Source organism: Artemia franciscana, chromosome 20 (assembly GCF_032884065.1).
Source record: "Artemia franciscana chromosome 20, ASM3288406v1, whole genome shotgun sequence".
Taxonomy (NCBI): Eukaryota; Metazoa; Arthropoda; class Branchiopoda; order Anostraca; family Artemiidae; genus Artemia; species Artemia franciscana.
The window spans coordinates 33,326,344-33,347,015 of record NC_088882.1 but is presented as its reverse complement, the minus strand read 5'-3'; the positions used below and the strand labels follow the sequence as shown (position 1 = coordinate 33,347,015).

The 20,672-nt window shown below is 34.9% G+C and overlaps 2 protein-coding genes across 3 annotated transcripts in view; one reads left to right on the top strand and one right to left on the bottom strand.

The window, feature by feature from the left end:
* LOC136040148 (zinc finger protein 501-like) overlaps nucleotides 1-20,672 on the top strand; it is a 59,496-nt gene that overhangs the window by 9,790 nt on the left and 29,034 nt on the right. Inside the window, exon 2 of one of the 2 annotated variants that reach the window (XR_010620632.1) lies at nucleotides 350-432. The gene's annotated coding sequence lies outside the window, so the exon portion shown is untranslated. Of the gene's footprint in view, nucleotides 1-349; nucleotides 507-20,672 lie in introns of those variants that run through there. The other variant, XR_010620631.1, reaches the window with a different exon arrangement.
* LOC136040149 (zinc finger protein OZF-like) overlaps nucleotides 1,962-20,672 on the bottom strand; it is a 40,382-nt gene continuing 21,671 nt past the window's right edge. Inside the window, exons 4-5 of the mRNA XM_065724263.1 lie at nucleotides 16,288-16,446; nucleotides 1,962-13,215 (exon numbers count right to left, since the gene is read on the bottom strand). Of these exons, the coding sequence (XP_065580335.1) occupies nucleotides 12,416-13,215; nucleotides 16,288-16,446 (959 nt within the window). The 3' untranslated portion in view covers nucleotides 1,962-12,415. The remainder of the gene's footprint in view (nucleotides 13,216-16,287; nucleotides 16,447-20,672) is intronic.

Below are 20,672 nucleotides of genomic sequence, written 5' to 3'. Positions count from 1 at the left end.
GATTTGGATTTGGGAAAAGTTTCAATCAAAGGATGACATAAATTAAGTTGTTGCCAGTTAAAAAAAGACTCGTAGTTCGTTCTAAACTGTTTGTTTTATATTTATTCGTATATTCTAACGATCTAAGACCATTACAACTATCGAATTATAAATTTTGCGTTGTATAGTTGAAAAAGCATGTTTTTGCAACTGAAAGTAAGGGGCAACATTAAAACTTAATACAAACAGAAGTTATTACGAATGTGAGGGGTGATACCCTTCCTCAATAACCTGCTATTTACGCTAACGTTTTTTAATACTAAAAAAATATTTTAATTTTTTTAATTAAACGGTTTCATTTTTTTTTCAGGAATTGCTTGTAACGAATTGGGGAAAAAATATCTTCACCTTAAAGAGCGAGGTATTGAGGAGGAGGCAACCACCTTCATATACGTAATAACTTCAGTTCGTTTTTAGTTTTAATGTTGCTTTTCACTTTCAGAAGAAAAAAAAGTTCTTTATTTGAATTCTTATCTTTTTTTTAAATAATGCCAGAAATATGGCTCCTGCATATGAAATCCCCCCTCGGAAAATGCATCTATGGAAAGCTGCTCCAACGTAATATACCTCTCTCCTCACCTTGAAAATTTCCCTTCCCCCATCAGGAAAACTCCCCTTCCCTGGACAATTTTTTCTCGCTGAAAATTAACTCTGAAAAATCTCTTTTGGACGATTCTGTCTGAAAAATTCTTCCTAGCATGCTTTCATTTGAAAAAAACTAATTTAGGATTGTTTTTTAAGTCATGCTGGAAATAACCTCTTGGAAAATGTGTCCCTGAAATCCACCCCCACCCCCTCTCTTAGTAGTATGCTGCTCACGCAGAAAATTTTTCCACCGAGAATATACCCCCCTCCCTCGCATGGAAAGATCAAGACAACTCCAACCAATGAAAACTCCCCCATGAGTATTCTCCTTAATGTCTGCACGCGTAAAATTGAGTCAGCAAAGAGAAAGTAAGACGAATAAAAAGAATTTCGTATAGGAATTCTGGCAAACTCCTCTCTCCCCAAAAATTTATGTATACTTTGCAGTAACAAATATAGCGTACAGCCCGTTTCCCAGCGGCTGGGGGGGGGGGGGGGTATTGTTACTCCCAAAGGCATGACTAGGACATTTTAACTGTGTTGAACAAAATGGTTATCTAAACATTTTGATCAGCCGACTTGATCAATATTTGATCAGCATTCAAAACATTTCGAAAATCAAACATTTTGATCAGCCGTGAAAAAACGGACGTTGGAGGGGAATTAGTTGCCCTCCAGTTTTCTTTATTCTTAAAAAGAGCAATATAAATTTTTAATTTCCGTCGATTGAGCCTTCTTCTGATATTCTAGTACAGTTGGCTCGATACAATCACCCCTGGGAGAAACATAAAACGCATTCGTGGTCTTCCTTCTGGCAAAAGAAATTACAAAATTCCACCTTTTTGCAAACTAGTAGCTTGAAATCTCTACATTGTGGTTTTCTGATATTTTGAATCTGATGGTGTTATTTTCCTTCAGTTACTTTAACATTTTGGGGATTATTCCGTCTTTTTTGAAAATCAGGCAAACTTTCTAAGGGTCGGAGCTTATGATGGGTAACACTAAACTTAATGAATTTAAAATTTTTGAAATCAGCAGATTGAACCAGTTCCTTTAATGTGTCAAGTGGTATCAAAATTTTTTTTTTTTGGTTGCTACTGAGCCAAGTCACTCTTTACTTACAATTCGTTACGACGAACTGTTTGATAAGTGTTTCTTACAATTAGTAATCTGAAAATAATCCTATTATGTTGTACAAAGGTTAAAAGTATTCCTGGTAAACACCAGCTTTGGATGTAATACTTGAACATTGAAAGTTGTAGTCCTATGTGGCCAAGGTTAAATTGGGTTGCTGCACTTGATGTTTAACTTAAAGAAATCTGAATTAAAAATAACAGTTCAACAGGGATAAATGCTTTTATTAGAAAAACAATGACAAAATCTCTGGATATGTCGGTCACATAAACAGTGACCGTCCACGGTGATCTAAATACAGTAAGGTAAACCAAGTCTTGACTTAAACAGACATGTCTGAGTACCATACTTGAATTATGGCTGTTAAGCAAAGTTATTCTCCATGGGCCCTTTAATATGTCGTAGATAATTTTAAAAACCATACTGTCTTTCATGGCGATGAATAAAAGTTTAAATAGGGATAAATCCTTTTCATAAACAGTGATAATTCACAAAAAATACTAGATATTTCGATAACATGTGCAGTGATCGTCATCGGCAGATAAGTTATCTGAGTTTTTTTGTGAATTATCACTGTCTGTCAAAAGGATTTATCTCCATTTGAACTTTTATTTGGGCCCTATAATAGGATAGTTGCAGATCCTTTATTGACTGGTTGTAAACCCACATGCTTAAGTTGTACTTTGCTGATTACCAAAGAAGGCTCCCTCTCGAGTGGGGCGGGGATGAAGTCGTAAGGAAAGACTTAAATGACATACAAACTTCTGAGGAGGGTGTAAAGAGGGAGGCTTTGAATGACAGACAGACAGCCTAAATACTAAATTATGAGAAAAGTAAATTTATTTGGTTATTCACGATGACGTCGAATAAAGCTGTTCTTCAAATACTTTGTTCTCAGTTTGCCGACCTGAAGATAATTCTATCTGCAGTGTTCCTTCTTATCTGTCTTACCGGTTTGATAATTGAAAGCATAATGCTGCATACACTTATGGTTAAGGAGGTGAATCTTCAAACTTGTAAAAATATTAGCCATTGAGGCTACATCAAGTCTTTCAGCTGGGAACGGCTGGACCTGTCCTTATTAACCCTGTTCGGGATCTTATGGATTGGGGCAAACAATGTTTTAGAAGACCCAGCAAACAGTAGGCATCCATATTTGATGATGGGTCTTATTAAAGATTTATAAAGTGGGATGATCGAGCTGAGTGGTAGCATGTTTTTTTCAGCAAAGGGTGATCCCCAGGGTTCTTGCAATGTAGGATCTCCTCCGTTTTAGGCGAGTTTGCCAAGAGAGATGTTTACGTGAGTAGATTCCAAGAAGACGAGGATCGTCACAGTCTATTCAATTTACAGGTATATCAGGAATCAAGAAGGGTGTTAGATATTAGACCTTTTGACTAGGCCTAGGTGAACAAAATGATATTTCAAAAATTCCATTCAGTGTTGATCTGATGCAACATTTCCACTTTGATGGGTTTTTTTTTTTTGGTCTTCGACGGATGAGAATTTGGTCCGTCGGATTTCCGGATTTTCAAAGTTTTTACGTAAGAATTGAATTTAATTGTTTTTATTCTCAAATCATACTGATCTTTTCTAAGTATCAATCTTTACTGTTGTTTTTTGTTCAAACTATTTTTCAACCAGGGTTGATTCTCGGACTAATTAGCTCGCCTACTCCAGTCCAGAAACCGGTTTGGGGCTAACACGATCAAATCGCATCCACTTTTCATTCAGCCATGAGCTATGAAGTGAGTCATCAGGTCAGGTTGATTCGCGCGCTTTATTTATAACGCGAGTTATGTGTTATATTGAAAAGAGGAAGCTATTGGAGACTGAGGAAACGTTTTGTTTTATACGTTGACACGATACGCGAATGGTAAATAGGCAACTTAAAGAATTGAATTTGTAATTTTATAGCTTTTCCTTCTTGTTTTACTGGCAATATGTTAAACGCGGTTACACGGTTTCTTTAATACCTGAAAGAAGTATGACAGTCTTAGAATAGCGGATTGCTACCAAAATCACATAGTAGCAGTTAGAAAATTGATTTTAGCCAGTTATTTGATTTTATCCATGCCACAATTGCACTTAATTAAATGTATAAAAGTAATCAATCAAACAGTTCCTGGCAACGAACTGTAGTAAGGAGCGACCCGGCTCAATAGTAACCAAAACTCTAAAATATGAAATTTTGATACCAATAGTAACATCAAAAAAAATTATGTTTTAATGCTGATTTTAAATGTATAACTTTCATCAAGATTAGTCTTACCTATCAAAAGTTACGAGCCTGAGAAAATTTGCCTCATTTTAAAAAATAGGGGAAAATACCCCTTAAAAGTCATACAATCTTAACGAAAATCACACCATGAGATTCAGCGTATCAGAGAACCTTATTGTAGAAGTTTCAAGCTCCTATCTACAAAAATGTGGAATTTCGCATTTTTTGCCAGAAGACAAATCACGGATGCGTGTTTTTTTTTTTTCAGGGGTGATCGTATCGACCCAGTGGTTCTAGAATGTCGCGATAGGGCTCATTCTAACGGAAATTAAAAGTTCTAGTGCCCTTTTTAGTGACCCAAAAAATTAGAGGGCACCTAGGCCCCCTCCCACGCTCATTTTTCCCCAAAGTCACCGGATCAAAATTTTGAGATACCCATTTTATTCACCATAGTCGAAAAACTTAATAACGATGTCTTTGGGGACGACTTACTCCCCCGCATTCCCCGTGGGAGGGGTTGCAAGTTACAAACTTTGACCTGTGTTTACATATAGTAATGGTATGGGAAGTTTACGGACGTTTTCAGGGGGGGATTTTTTGGTTTGGTGGGGGGAGTTGAGGTGGTGGGGGCTACGTGGGAGGATCTTCCATGAAAAAAATTCTCACGGAGGTAGAGACTGTCAATGAAGGGGCGCAGGATTTTCTAGCATTATTGAAAAAAACAATGAAAAAATAAATATGAAGTGTTTTTCTACTGAAAGTGAAGAGCAGTATTAAAACTTAAAACAAGCAGAAATTATTACAGATATGAGGGGTTTACCTCCTCGTAATACCTCGCTCTTTACGCTAAAGTATTTTAGTAATTTCAACTATTTATTCTACGGCCTTTGTGATTCAAGGGTCATTCTTATGGAATTGGGACAAAATTGAAGCTTTAGTGTGAAGAGCGATGTATCGACGAGGGTGAACCCCCTCATATACGCAATAAAAACATACGAATATAGAAGTTCGTTACGTACGTTAATTCGTAAATTACGTATATTTTTTACTAATGAAAATGTTCGTAAAAAATTAGAAGTTCTAGTTGCCTTTTTAAGTAATCAAAAAATTGGAGGGCAACTAGGCTTCCTCCCTCGCTCCTTTTTTCTCAAAATCTTGCAATTAAAACTATGAAAAAGCCCTTAGCCAAAAAAATTAATGTGCAAATTTCGTTTTAATTATTTATGTTCGGAGAGCCAATTGTCTAGTCATTGGAAATGGAAGGCTTGGAAAGGATGCGGGACGTGATGAGTTCACTTGCATTTTTGGAATGAATGTTAGTGTTATTGATTATGTTTTGGTGGACAGTAGGCTCTCACCTGAATGCCTAAACCTTGAGGTAGTGCATTTTGCAGGTTCAGACCATTTTCCTTTAATTTTGTATTTTCAGTCGACAAATATTAGTAAAATTCAGCAGAAAAGAAAAAACTAAAGCATCAGACATTTGGAGCAGGAATGAGCAACACTGGCTTGGTAAAATCAAGAATACTGTGTGAGTGGGTGGAGAAACGTGCGACCCGAATAAAAGAGTATTTCTGCTCGTAGCCGATGGTACAACAGTTGAATGCCCTAGTATGCGAGATTGAGGAAAATACGGGAAGTGTAAATGAAGTTTCTTTAAAATTTGCCGAGCTGATACAGAGTCCTTTACTTGAAAAGATGTAAAAGAAGGGGAAACAAAAAAGCACGTTTTTCGACAATGAATGTGAACCGAAAGAGAAGAATTAAATCGCATGTTACAATATGTTAAAAAATCCGAAAAGGAAATCGAGAAACTGGAGTTGCTCCGACATTATAGAAGTAAAAGAAAAGAGTATAAATTAATGATAAAAGTGAAGAAAATAGAGTTCCAATGGCGGGAACAAAATGAATATGCGCATCTTTATAAGACAAAAAATTCACAGGAATTCTGGAAAAGAGTCTCATCAAAAAAGATGACTGCTCCCAAAAGTATTCCGGAAGAGGAAGAGTGCCCCCCCCCTTCTTTGAGAAATCAGGAGCAGGTACAGCATCTGGCACTCAACAGCCTCCACCCGATATCGAATAACAGGCCTGGGAAGTCGGAACTGCCTCTCGTGACCACACTGAATACCCCCTACTGGAAAAGATTATCACCTTTGTCGCCAAATCCAGCGGGAAGAAATAGAAGATGCCATAAAATAAACTAGGGGCGGATCTGCGCCAGGACCAGATGGGATTCCAGCAAAGGCTTTAAAAGTACTACAAGTGGTATTGGCCTTATTTTTGAGTTGAACATATTTTTGCGCATCTTTAAGTCACCGATTCCCATCAAATTACTGTTCCTGAACAGCGTTGCCATAGCTGCTTTTCCTCGATTTGTCATCTTTGAAATATGATTGCCCCATCTTCCGCTCGATGGAATTCTAAATATCTTGCCTGAGACACAACCTTCACAGCATCATCTTTCAAATTAAAGCTCTCTTCATGTTTATTTCATGTTGATTGTCTACGGCGAAAAAATCATCACCTCTGTCTTTTTTGTGTTAATTTCCAGTTTCCTTTCCTCTAAATATTCAGCTGTCAAATCCAACAGAGTTTGCAGCTCCGAACGGGATCTGGCGACCAAGACAATATCATCGGCAATAGTAATGATAATACATTACTTCCAATGTGTAGAACTGGCGCCCACCTTTTTTCAAGGTAATTGGCAAGATCATTTTTGAAAATAGCAAAAAGGCCCGGTGATAGGGTACTACCCTGTTTTACACCATTTACATTAAAAAAAACTCCAGATATACCGCTTCCTGCTATCTTTACTGCATTTCTGGTCAAACAATACATCGAAAGAAGAAGCCTTAGTTCAAGGAGGTTGAAATAAACAGGGATGTTTTCGACTGAGGGCTCAATTAACTAGTTCGATTTTTAACAGGGTTGACTTGCATGGACGCTGTTTTTACATTATATTTTCCTTGGCCAAAGGAATTACGATTTTAAACTTAAAACTGATTAAACCCTAAAGGTTTTTTACCTATTTCTCCCCCCCCTCAAAATATCTTACTATTCCATTCGAAATATGTGATCTCATATCAATATGACTATACGTGGTATTTTAAAGCCAATACAAAATTTTTCTGATTTTCGCCCATTTCCTAGATGAAAAGGTGTCTCAAAAAACAAATTGTCCTATGCATTAGGGTCAACTTTCCTCAGAGAATTATGGCTTTAAGTCTTAATCTGTTCAGAAGAGAAGTTTATTGACTCTCTTATTGGTCTGGTATTAAGGTAAATACTTGTTCCACAATTATGGTTCCCATGATTTTTGGGTTTTCCTAAAAAACTTCGAATATCAGTTCTCAGGGGCCCGTTGCCGCAATTTATTATTTGGTGTACGAGGGCTCGTTTACCTCATATTACCGATAAGTTTTAAGGTATACAAAGAAAAGATTTGGCCGAATTTGAGGGGAACGAATATTCTATTTATTCTTGATCACTAATTTGAGTTATTTTAACCCAGGGACTTTAGGGTCAAAGTTTAGACAACACATAAGAAAAAAGTTTATTGCCCTTTCTTAGGATTATTCCTGAAATTAGTTGTTTTTTTTCCTAGACTAGGTTTCCAAGCGGCTAGGGACTCACAGATGTAAGTCTCAAACAAATTGTCAAAATTTTCAACCTTGTTTTTTGGCTCTTTAATACCCCTTTTCTCCATATCAAACTGTTATTTCCCTTAGCTTAAGCAATGATCTTCAAATGTTTTAGATTCACCGGGAAAACTTTATTTTGCAGCTTTTCATTTCCATTTTTAATGAACCAATACCAAAAAGAAAAAAAATAAATAAAATCGTTTTTGGACCCTGCACCTCAAGACGAAATTTCTTTTGTACATTTAGATCTCCCTAGCCCTAGGACTTCATAGTTTTGTCTTAAAATTTATAAAACCTTAAAAAAACCGTATTTATGGTAGAAAAGGTTCTATATAAAATGAACAGAAAGAGAAAAAACGGTGACAGGTTCGTTGCAAAAATGCACAGACTCGATTAGAAATAAACGTTTAACGTTAAAGTTGGTTTATACTTTTTGTATCAAATATTTCATAATCACAAACCCAAGGTTCAAAGGTAAAGTAATTAGTTACACTCCACAAAAAAGGGTGGGATCTTAGTGACAACTGAGCGATGAATGACCAAAACATAATAGAAGCTAAAGGCAGTTATCTAAGAAGATAATTTGTATTTCTGATTAAGAAAAAAGCCCCAGGGACCGTGGAACTGAAACTGAAGCCATAGATAATTAAAATATTTTGAAAAACCAGAAGCAATATTGGTTTTTCCAAATCCTATATTTTTTGGATATTGGGCAATTATGTTTTAGGCTAGATACCATGATGATCTTCGAATACCATTTGTGTATGCTTACAACAGTCAAGAACAAGACACAAAATAATTTATACTTGACTTAAGCATAACAAATTAACATTCTACTGGGCTCTGTTCTGCAGACGCTATGGAAAAACAGATGTGAAGATTACTTTCTTATAGAATGTTTCATATATACGAATTAAAGCTCTGTCATATAGACAAGTTAATTTGAAACAAAGCCCACAAATATATTCTAGGAATGCATAGATACCATTTCTACAAGAATTAACATAGAGCTTAGAGATAGGTTACCGAATTTCACTTTAAACTGTGAAAACGTTTCCTAAAGAGGTTGGTGTAATGTGCTCCTGGGTACAAATTAAAGAACCAAAACTGCAAACATTCTTACCGAATCAAAATATTTTTACGACTCTCAGCAAAAAAATAACTATTCGTGTTCAGTGGATTTACCTACGTTAGTAAAAATAATTTGTTTCTTTACGGTAAATAAGATTGAAGCTTATGCTTATTAAATTTAACAATAAAAAGGAGGCAGTCATTAAATCAAAACGTAAAAGCAACATTGAAAATACATACCACAAGTTTGCCAAAGACAACTGATTGCAAAAAGAGTGTAAAGAAAAACAATATCTGAGACCTAAGTAAAATTTAAGCAGAAAAATTGGAAATAAAGGTTGCTTACAGAAAATAGCTTGGAGATCTCATCCAGTTTTTGACATTGTACCATTACCGAAAAAAAATACAAAAAAGAAAATCTATTTGTGGTCAGTGGATTCAATTACGTTAGTGAAAATGATTTGTGTCTTTACATTAATTAAGATTGAAGTTTATGCTTTTGGTGAATTCAACAATAAAAAGAAGGTGTAGTCATACAAACAAGAGCTGAGCTCATATGGCACTTGTGACGAGGTTGGAAGAGCCAAAAGCTCATATGGCATGAGCTCTAGCAAAATTCTAAAAATCAATAGATTGATTTAAAAGGAAAATCAGAGGCTTAATACCGGCCAGGATTTAAAACAAGAGCTCTGAAACACGAGATCCTTCTAAATATCAAAATTCATTAAGATGCGAGCCCCCCAGAAGGTTGAATGGGGGAAAACGACTTTATCAAGTTAATTTGTGCAGGTCCCTGACAAGCCTACCAATTTATATCGTCCTTGGACGTCCAGAAGCACCGAACTTGCCAAAGTATTGGACCCCCCTAAATCCCAAAAAGAGAGCGGATCCAGTCCGGTTACGTCAATCACGTATCTACGACATTTGCTTATTCTATCCACCAAGTTTCATCCCGATCTCTCCACTCTAAGCATTTTCCAAGATTTCCGATTTCCCCCTACAACTCCCCCAATGTAACCAGATCTGGTCGGAATTTAAAATAAGAGCTTTGAGACATGATTACTTCTAAATATCAAATTTACTTAAGATCCGGTCACCCGTTCGTAAGTTAAAAATACCTCAATTTTTGCATTTTTTTCGAATTAACAGACCCCCTCCAACTCCCCCAAAAGAGAGCAGATTCAGTATGATTATTCCAATCACATATCTAGGATTTGTGCTTAATCTTCCCAGCAAATTTCATCCCGATCTCTCCACTCTAAGCGTTTTCCAGAATTTCCCGTTTTCCCCTCCAACTCTCCCCAATATCACCGGAAACGGTCAAGATTTAAAGTCAGAGCTCTGAGACACGAAATCAATCTAAATATCAAATTTCATTAAGAACGGATCACCTATTCGTAAGTTAAAAAACCTTATTTTTTCAATTTTTCCTCTCCCTCCAACCCCCAGATGGTTGAATTGGGGAAACGACTGTTATCAAGTCAAATTGTGCAGGTCCCTGACACGCCTACCAATTTTCATTGTCCTAGCACGTCCAGAAGCACCTAACTCGCGAAAGCACTGGAAATCCCCCCAACTCCGCCAAAGAGAGCGGGTCAAGTCCAGTTATGTCAATAACATATCTAGAACTTCTGCTTATTCTTCCCATCACGTTTCATTCTGATCTCTCCCCTCTAAGCGTTTTCCAAGATTTCTGTTTCCCCCTCCATCCCCGTGTGTCCCCGGATCCGATTCGAATTGAAAATAGAACATCTGAGACATATGATCTTTCTATATATCAAGTTTGATTAAGATCCGATCACCCATTCTTAAGATAAAGATATCTCAATTATCACGTTTTCTAAGATTTACGGTTTCTCCCTCCAACTCCCCCAATTTCACCGGATCTGATCGGGATTTGAAATAAGAGCTCTGAAGCACAAGATCCTTCTAGATAAATTTCAGTAAGATTTGATCGCATGTTAATAAGTTAAAAATACCTAATTTTTTCTAATTTTTCCGAATTAACCCCCCCCCCCCAACTCCCCCAAAGAGAGCCAATCCGGTCTGGTTATTTCAATTACGTATCTAGGACTTTTTCTTGTTCTTCCCACCAAGTATCATCACGATCTCTCCAATCTAAGCGTTTTCCAAGATTTCTGGTTTTCTTCCTCCAACTCCCAACAATGTCACTGGATCCAGTCAGGAATTAGAACAAGAGCTCTGAGACACGAGGTCCTTCCAAAAATTAAATTTAATTCGGACCCAATCACCCATTCGTAAGTTAAAAATACCTCATTTTTTCCGAATTACCGAATTAAGTCCCCCCAAACTCCCCTAAAGAGTGCGGATCCGGCCCGATTATTTCAAACATATATCTAGGACTTGTGCTTATTCTTCCTCCAAGTTTCATCCCGACCTCTCCACTCTAAGCGTTTTCCAAGATTTTTTTCCAAAATCGCCCCCCCTCAATGACACTGGATCCGGTCGGGATTTAAAATAAGAGATCTGAGTTACGAGGTTCTTCTAAATATAAAATTTCATTAAAATCCGATTACTCCTTCGTCAGTTAAAAATACCCCATTTTTCATAATTTTTTCAGAATTAACACCACTCCCCTCCCCCAAAGAGAACGGATCCGTTCCAGTTATGTCAATCAAGTATCTAGGACTTGCACTCATGTTTCCCACCAAGTTTCATCCCGACCCCTCCACTCTAAGCGTTTTCCAAGATTTCAGGTTTCCCCCTCCAACTCCCCCCAATGTCACAAGATTCAGTCGAGATTTAAAATAAGAGCTATGAGACACAATTTCTTTCTAAATATCAAATTTCATTCGTAAGTTAAAAATACCTCATTTTTTATAATTTTTCCGAATTAACAGTCCCCCCACTCCCCCCTCAGATGGTCGAATCGGGGAAACGACTATTTCTAATTTAATCTAGTCTGGTCCGTAGTACGCCTGTCAAATTTCAGTCGTCCCAGCATATCTGGAAGTGCCCAAACTAGCGAAACCGGGACAGACCGACAGAAATTGCGATCGCTATATGTCAATTGGTAAATACCAAGTGCCATAAAAAAAACATAAAAACAACATTAAAATACAATACAATAAGGTTGACAACGGATCAGATTACAACAAGAGTGTAAAGAAAAACAACATCTGAGACCTAAGCAAAAGTTAAGCAGAAATAGTTGAAATGAAGATAGCTTACAAAAAACAGTTTGTAGACCTTGTCCAGTCTTAAGCATAGCATCAGATTACACTCCAAATGCCATATGTTCAAACGTGAGATTTTAAAGGCAAAGCCATTTCAAAAGTCCGCTTTCTTGTCTAATTATTCATATACTAAACCAAAAGATTTTAAGACAAATAACACTAAACTTACTAAAATTCTTAAGACCGTAATATCTTTTTTCAAGTTTCCATTTTTAAAAACATGCTTCAGATTTGCTGAGGTTTTAAAAAAAGTTTTCATATGCTGAGATAGGAAAAGAATTTCACTAGCATGGTGCTTTCGACAAGTATGACATGAGCATACATAGCTTTGGAATTACAAAGAGCCTAAGCTTGGCAAGAAAATTTTGACACTGGATAAATGTATAACACCCTTACACATTTACATAAGCAAACAGTTCTCCCTCAGATTTTTTTTGTGACAAGAAGATTGGTAACTAAAAATAAACATTCCATGATACACATCATACTCAAATGCGTTATTTTGTCAACAGATATTTTATATTTTATTCGCCAGTATGAGTTCTATGATGTTGAGATAAATTAGATCTTAAAGAAAAACATTTCTTACATATATCACATTCAAAAGGTTTTTCTTCAGTATGAATTCTTTCATGATCAGATAGGGTCGATTTTCGACCGAATGCTTTATCGCATATATCACATTTGAATGGTTTTTCTCCAGTATGAATTCTTTCATGATTAGATAGAGTAGATTTTTGACTGAATGTTTTATCGCATATGTCGCATTGGAAAGATTTTTCTCCAGTGTGAGTTTTTCGATGAGAAGATAGGATCGATTTATGGTGGAATTTTTTCTCACACATGTCACATTCGTAAGGTTTTTCTCCAGTATGAGTTCTTCGATGAGAAGATAGGTTGCATCTTTGATGGAACGTTTTCTCACACATGTCGCATTCGAAAGGTTTTTCTCCAGTGTGAGTTTTTTGATGAGAAGATAGGGTCGATTTTTGGTAAAATGATTTCTCACACATGTCACATTTGAAAGGTTTTTCTCCAGTATGCGTTCTTTGGTGACGAGATAGATGGGATCTTTGGCTGAATTTTTTCTCACACATTTCACATTTGAAAGGTTTTTCTCCAGTATGAATTCTTCGATGGGAAGATAGGTTGGAACTTTGGTGGAATGATTTCTCACACATGTTACATTTGAAACGTTTTTCTCCAGTATGTGTTCTTTGATGACGAGCTAAACCAGAACTTGTAGCAAAACATTTCCTGCATATATCACATTTGAAAGGTTTTTTTACAGTGTGGGTTCTTAGGTTATCTGCAAGGGAGAATGCTAAAATAATGTAAAGATCACTCAAAATAAAATACTTTTTATTGGACACTAAATTCGGTTTTTAACACTTTTAACCTTAATTAGTCACTATATATTCGTTTTAATGAATCTTACCTTGGTGATAAATTTATATGAGCCAAAATAAAGGTATTATTCTAGTGATTCAAGGATTCCTTTACTTCTTTTTTTTCATATAAAGAGTAGAATAATCTTGTTTTGCAATTATATTCTCAATTTTAAAACCTTAAGCTTGTAATGTAATAACAATTCTTAAGCTTGAGGTTGTGAATATATGACGTAAATATGAGTTTGTCTAAAAAGTATCGTTACGGTACGATATCCAAGAACGGCATTCATTCACTACTGACTAACTGACTGATTTATTTACAAACAGCATATTAATAAACATTGCTTATGTCAACCATCAAGGAAAGGCAAAACTGCTTCTGATAAAAGAAGTCTGCAATCCTTTGACTCCCAACCGATTACTCGTTCATTAAACGGCAAAGGCAAGGAGCAAGAGAACTGACTCTTGCTCCTATCGTTACAGTACGATATCGATACAAAAACTTGTATCGATACAAAAAGTATCGTTACAGTACGGTATCCAAGAACGGCATTCATTCACTACTGACTAACTGACTGATTTATTTACAAACAGCATATTAATAAACATTGCTTATCAACCATCAAGGAAAGGCAACACTGCTTCTGATAAAAGAAGTCTGCAATCCTTTGACTCCCAACCGATTACTCGTTCATTAAACGGCAAAGGCAAGGAGCAAGAGAACTGACTCTTGCTCCTTGTATCGTTACAGTACGATATCGATACAAAAACTTGTATCGATACAAAAAGTATCGTTACAGTACGGTATCCAAGAACGGCATTCATTCACTACTGACTAACTGACTGATTTATTTACAAACAGCATATTAACAAACATTGCTTATCAACCATCAAGGAAAGGCAACACTGCTTCTGATACAAGAAGTCTGCAATCCTTTGACTCCCAACCGATTACTCGTTCATTAAACGGCAAAGGCAAGGAGCAAGAGAACTGACTAAATGAAGGACCTCAGGGCTTGCACCCTCCATGACAGGCGTGGCAACCTCATACTATACACAGATGGCATACGATCTATATGGAAAGCACACTTTGAGAATAAACTATATTCGACCATTCTCCCTGACCCAACTGGGACATTCAGTATGCCCATAATCCTTACCGTATTAACTTACATTCTGAATTAGCAAAGCGGAAGAGTTGAGAGTACAAATGGTACTGCCCCAGGTACATAAAATTATGTTCATTAATCCTCTGTTTTAAATGAGCTAAACAAATGATGTGCTAGCTCGACCCCACGTACAGAACGAATCACGTGATCACTACAGACACATTTTTAAACATTTAATACCTTCAAATCAAAGCGCCTGACAGCTGCCATCCTTGGACTTTCAACAAATTATTTATACTTTAAAAACAAAATAAATATACTCCCACTATACCTTTTTCATAAAAAAAAATCTACTACTAAACTACATTTCTTCATTCAAAAAATACTTCTTTGATCTATTTTTAAATAATACGATGCGCTCAGCCCCCAGAATGCCACTAATACTCGAAAATTTTGGCTAGGTAAACATGATTTTGTCCAATGATAAGTACTCTTAAACGCTTGAAACAAAATACTTTGTCGTTAAAGCCATCAGCATAATCTCCTAACAATCGAACGATTTTATTCTGTAAAATGTGCACCCTCATAAAATTCGTATAAAAATTAATCAACCACAAAAAGTTTGACAGGGGATGTCTAACGGTCAAAATACATCTTAAGAGCAAACTGATATCGGATGAATCTCCCTTTAGTCAAATAATCTAAGACAAGTAGTTTTATTTTCCGAATATCTTAGCCCTAGTTGGTAATGGATACTATTATGTTCCTCGTTTTAACACCATGAATGTGTTTAAGAATTTTTTTTGTGAACAATAAAGAAATTTCTTGGTATCAAAAAGATAATAACTAAAGGTTCTTTTTTTTTCAGTACGAGTTCTTCAATTACCTGAAACAGGTAAAACTATAATAAGATAAAAATTACTCAAAATAAATAGTTTATTATAGGTAAAATAAAGAAGCTAATTTGGTGCATTATTCTTGTCATTCTACGAATTCTTCATTCCTTTATTATTGTAAAACCAAGAGAAGTATATATGTATATAAGTATACCTTTCCATAAGTATATAAATTAATAAGCTTGGATTGTCCATGAATTTACTTAAAACCTAAAGAGAGTTGTTCTAAAAAATACCACACTACTTATACATCCGTCTACATCCTTGCACAGGACAAAAAGGAAAATATCTAATATTTCTTAAACAAAAAAACCTCTAATGGGTTTCCAAAGTTTGAACATAGTTGCAAATACAAGTATATTTGTCGTTTTGTTCAAGGATTTAATTGGGATAAAACATTTAACATCTTAATAAGTAAAACTATACGGGACATTTATTAACTAAATATTTCTTTGACAAATGCAACCAACACGATCAGATGCAGCACTTTGACACCCCACCACAATTTCAAAAGAAGGGATATGCTTCATTATTTTGGACACCCGACCCAAATATACACAAAAAGCTCAAGATACTTGATACCTTTTCCTCCCGACTTTGTGAAAATTGTAAAAATAAAGAAGTATTTTCTTATAAGTTCATAAATTCATAAGCCTGAGTTGAGCAGGAATTTACTTAAAACTCAAAAGAGTTGGTCTAAAAAATACCACACTACTTGTACATATGTCTACATCCTTGCACCAGAAAAAAAATTATCTATTATTTTTAAAACAAGAGAGAAGCTCTAATGATTTTCCAAATTTAGAAAAGAGTTGTAAATAAAGGTAGGTTTGTCGTTTTGCGTTTGTTAACTAAATTTTTATTTTACAATTGCAAACAACTCGATCAGATGCTGCAAACATTTAACTTTGACGCCCGCCACAATGTCAAAGGAAGTGACACGGTTTATTATTTTGGACATCCAAATATATACAAAAGGCTCAAGATACTTGAAACATACCTTTGTCATGGCCACTTTGTGACTCCAGTTTAAGAAGACCAGAAATGGGTTTATAATCTGCAGATATGCCAGGAGAACTAGCCAAAAGATTGTCTTCGTGTTTCATTGATAATAAAGGGAAAATATGTTTATCGTCGTTTGAGGATTCATCTTTAGGTTCTACAAAAGTTGTAATAGGAATCACATGAAATCTATCTATATAAAAATAAGTTGTCTGTGTGTGGATCTGTGGATGGATCAGGTGACGTCATGTTTCGGCTGACGTCATGAAATTAGTTGCCGTCATTTTTGTTATGACGATGCTTAGTATATTGTAAAACACATTAATTTGGTTAATAATATACCATTTAAAACACCAAAATGAACATGCTGGAGTAGTCACTCGGTGAGAGAGGGTGTCAGAACGGAGAATGAAGGTCCCAGGTTCAAATCCTGGTTAGGCTAAAAAAGGTAAAAAACTAAAAACTAAAAAAAAAACTACAAAAAAAACTAAAAACTAATAAAAAAATAAAAAAGCCGAAAAACTAAAAAAACTAAAGAAACTAAAAAAAGGAAAAAACTTAAAAAATGCTTGCCTAAAAAATTCTAATTTATAGGCACACGTAAAAATATTAAAATTAACTACAAATATGCGTGTCCGATTGCAAAACGATGACTCTGGTCAAACAGTAGACTCAATTTCAGGACGTATACAACTACCTGCTGATTTCTGTAATTTAGTGACGTCCAAAAATGAATTGATTGAAAAAGTATTTCCGAATATTCTAAAAAATTATAAAAATAATAAATGGCTAAGTGAAAGAGCGATTCTCGCACCCAAAAATATAGACGTCCACGAAATCAACAATATTGTTTTGAACAAGATTCGAGACCAGGCAGTCCTTTACAAGTCAGTCGACACAGTTTTGGAACCAAATGAAGCGGTTAATTATCCATCTGAATTTTTAAATTCCATAGATCCTTCAGGGTTTCCACCACACGTGCTACAACTAAAAACAGGCATACCAATAATACTTTTAAGAAATATCAACCCACCAAAGCTTTGCAATGGCACGCGACTTGCCGTAAAAAAAAAACAATGGAAAACCTAATAAAGGCCACAATCTTGACAGGGCCTTATGAGGGTGAGGCTGTTCTTATTCCTCGCATTCCCATGATTCCAACGGATCTGCTTTTTCAATTTAAAAGATTGCAATTCCCAATTCGATTAGTATTTGCAATCACCATTAACAAAGCTCAAGGTCAATCATTAGAAAAATGTGGTATAGATCTTAATCCTGATTGTTTTTCCCATGGACAATTGTACGTTGCATGTTCGAGGGTCGGTAAACCTGACAATGTATTTATATGCACCGACAATTGGACAGCGAAGAATGTTGTTTATTCGCAAGTTTTACGCAGTTAATTTGTATTGTATCTATCTATATAAAAACGAGTTATGTGGATGCATGTTTGTTTGTTTGTAAAAAGAGCGTTTGTATATGACGTCATTATTAGTACATACGGCTTTGCATATGCACAGACAATGGGAAAGCCAAGAATGTTGTTTATTCGCAATTTTTGCGTAGTTTGCAACACATATATAAATCTATCTATATTCACAGGTGGGACACAGGGACACAACTACAATGGCGCATAACTAATATGGCGCGTAACGACTTACGCGCGCGGGGGGGCTTGGGGGGGGCGCGAAGCGCCCCACCAACTAGGTGTTGGGGTGGCGCGAAGCGCCACCCCAACAGCTAGTCTATATATATAAAAATAAGTTGTCTGTGTGTGGATCTGTGGATGGATCAGGTGACGTCATGTTTGTCCGCATATGACGTCTGAATTATTTCACACTAATACAAAAGAAGAAAAAAACTAAAAAAGGTAAAAACTACAAAAAAAACTAAAAAGAAAAAAAAACTAAAAAAGCTAAAAAACTAAAAAAACTAAAAAAAGGTAAAAATCTAATAACTAAAAAAAAACTGAAAAAAATAAAAAAAGGCAAAAACTACAAAAAAAATAAAAACTAATAAAAAAACTAAAAAAGCTAAAAAACTAAAAAAACTAAAAAAAAACTAAAAAAAGGTAAAAAACTAAAAAAAAATAAAAACTAAAAAAGAAAAAAAACTAAAAAAAGGAAAAAACTGAAAAATAAAAGAGAAAAAAAGAAAACTAAAAAAATATGAATAAATATATATAAAAATAAGTTGTTTGTGGGTTATGTCTGTCTGTCTGTCTGTCGAGTGATATATATAAAAATAAGTTGTCTGTGTGTGGATCTGTGGATGGATCAGGTGACGTCATGTTTGTCCGCATATGACGTCTGAATTATTTCACACTAAACAAAAGAAGAAAAAAACTAAAAAAGGTAAAAACTACAAAAAAAACTAAAAAGAAAAAAAAACTAAAAAAGCTAAAAAACTAAAAAAAACTAAAAAAAGGTAAAAATCTAATAACTAAAAAAAAACTGAAAAAAATAAAAAAAGGCAAAAACTACAAAAAAAATAAAAACTAATAAAAAAACTAAAAAAGCTAAAAAACTAAAAAAACTAAAAAAAAAACTAAAAAAAGGTAAAAAACTAAAAAAAACTAAAAACTAAAAAAGAAAAAAAACTAAAAAAAAGGAAAAAACTGAAAAATAAAAGAGAAAAAGAAAACTAAAAAAATATGAATAAATATATATAAAAATAAGTTGTTTGTGGGTTATGTCTGTCTGTCTGTCTGTCGAGTGACGTCGTGTTTGTCCGCATATGACGTCTGAATTATTTCACACTAATACAAAAGAAGAAAAAAAACTAAAAAAGGTAAAAACTACAAAAAAAACTAAAAAGAAAAAAAACTAAAAAAGCTAAAAAACTAAAAAAAACTAAAAAAAGGTAAAAAACTAAAAACTAAAAAAAACTGAAAAAACTAAAAAAAGGCAAAAACTAAAAAATAACTAAAAACTAATAAAAAAACTAAAAAAGCTAAAAAACTAAAAAAACTAAAAAAACTAAAAAAAGGTAAAAAACAAAAAAAAACTAAAAACTAAAAAAGAAAAAACTAAAAAAAGGAAAAAACTGAAAAATAAGAGAAAAAGAAAACTAAAAAAATATTAATAAATATAAAAAAAAAATCTAAAAATCTAAATAAACTAAAAAAGAAAAAAAAGAAAAAAGGAAAAAAATAAAGGAGAAAAACAAAACTAAAAAACGAATGTATATACAGACCGGGACACCGGGATACAAATGACGACCGGGACACAGGGAATATAAATGACGACCGGGACACAGGGACACAACTACAATGGGGACGCCGGGGGGCACAGGGGGATATAAATGACGACCGGGACACCGGGACACAAGGAATATAAATGACGCCCGGGACACTCAAAGAGAAATCACAGACTGGAACACCGGGACACAAATGACGACCGGGACACAGGGAATATAAATGACGACCGGGACACAGGGACATAACTACAAAGGGGACGCCGGGGTGCACAGGGGGATATATAAATGACGATGGCGACTCAGGGAATGGTCGATTAGCAATCACCATCAAATGACGATGGCGACTCAGGGAATGGTCGATTAGCAATCACCATCAACAAAGCTCAAGGGCAATCATTAGAATCATGAGATATAGATCTGAATACGGATTGTTTTCCCATGGACCATTATATGTTGCATGTTCAAGAGTCGGTAAACCTGACAATCTATTTATATGCACAGACAATGGGACAGCAAAGAATGTTGTATATTCGCAAGTTTTACGTAGTTAAAAACATATATATATATATATATATATATATATATATATATATATATATATATATATATATATATATATATATATATATATATATATATATATATATATATATATATATATATATATATATATATATATATCTATTCACAGGTGGGACATAGGGACACAACTACAATGGCGCGTAACTAATATGGCGCGTAACGACTTACGCGCGCGGGGGGGCTTGGGGGGGGAAGGGCGCGAAGCGCCCCCACCAACTAGGTGTTGGGGTGGCGCGAAGCGCCACCCCAACAGCTAGTCTATATATATAAAAATAAGTTGTCTGTCTGTCTGTGGATGGATAGATCAGGTGACGTCACCTGAAAAAACTGGATCAGGTGACGTCAAAACTGAAAAAACTAAAAAAAGGCAAAAACTACAAAAAAAACTAAAAACTAATAAAAAAAATAAAAAAGCTAAAAAACTAAAAAAACTAAAAAAAGGCAAAAACTACAAAAAAAACTAAAAACTAATAAAAAAGCTAAAAAACTAAAAAAACTAAAAAAAGGCAAAAAATACAAAAAAAACTAAAAACTAATAAAAAAAATAAAAAAGCTAAAAAACTAAAAAAACTAAAAAAACTAAAAAAAGGTAAAAAACTAAAA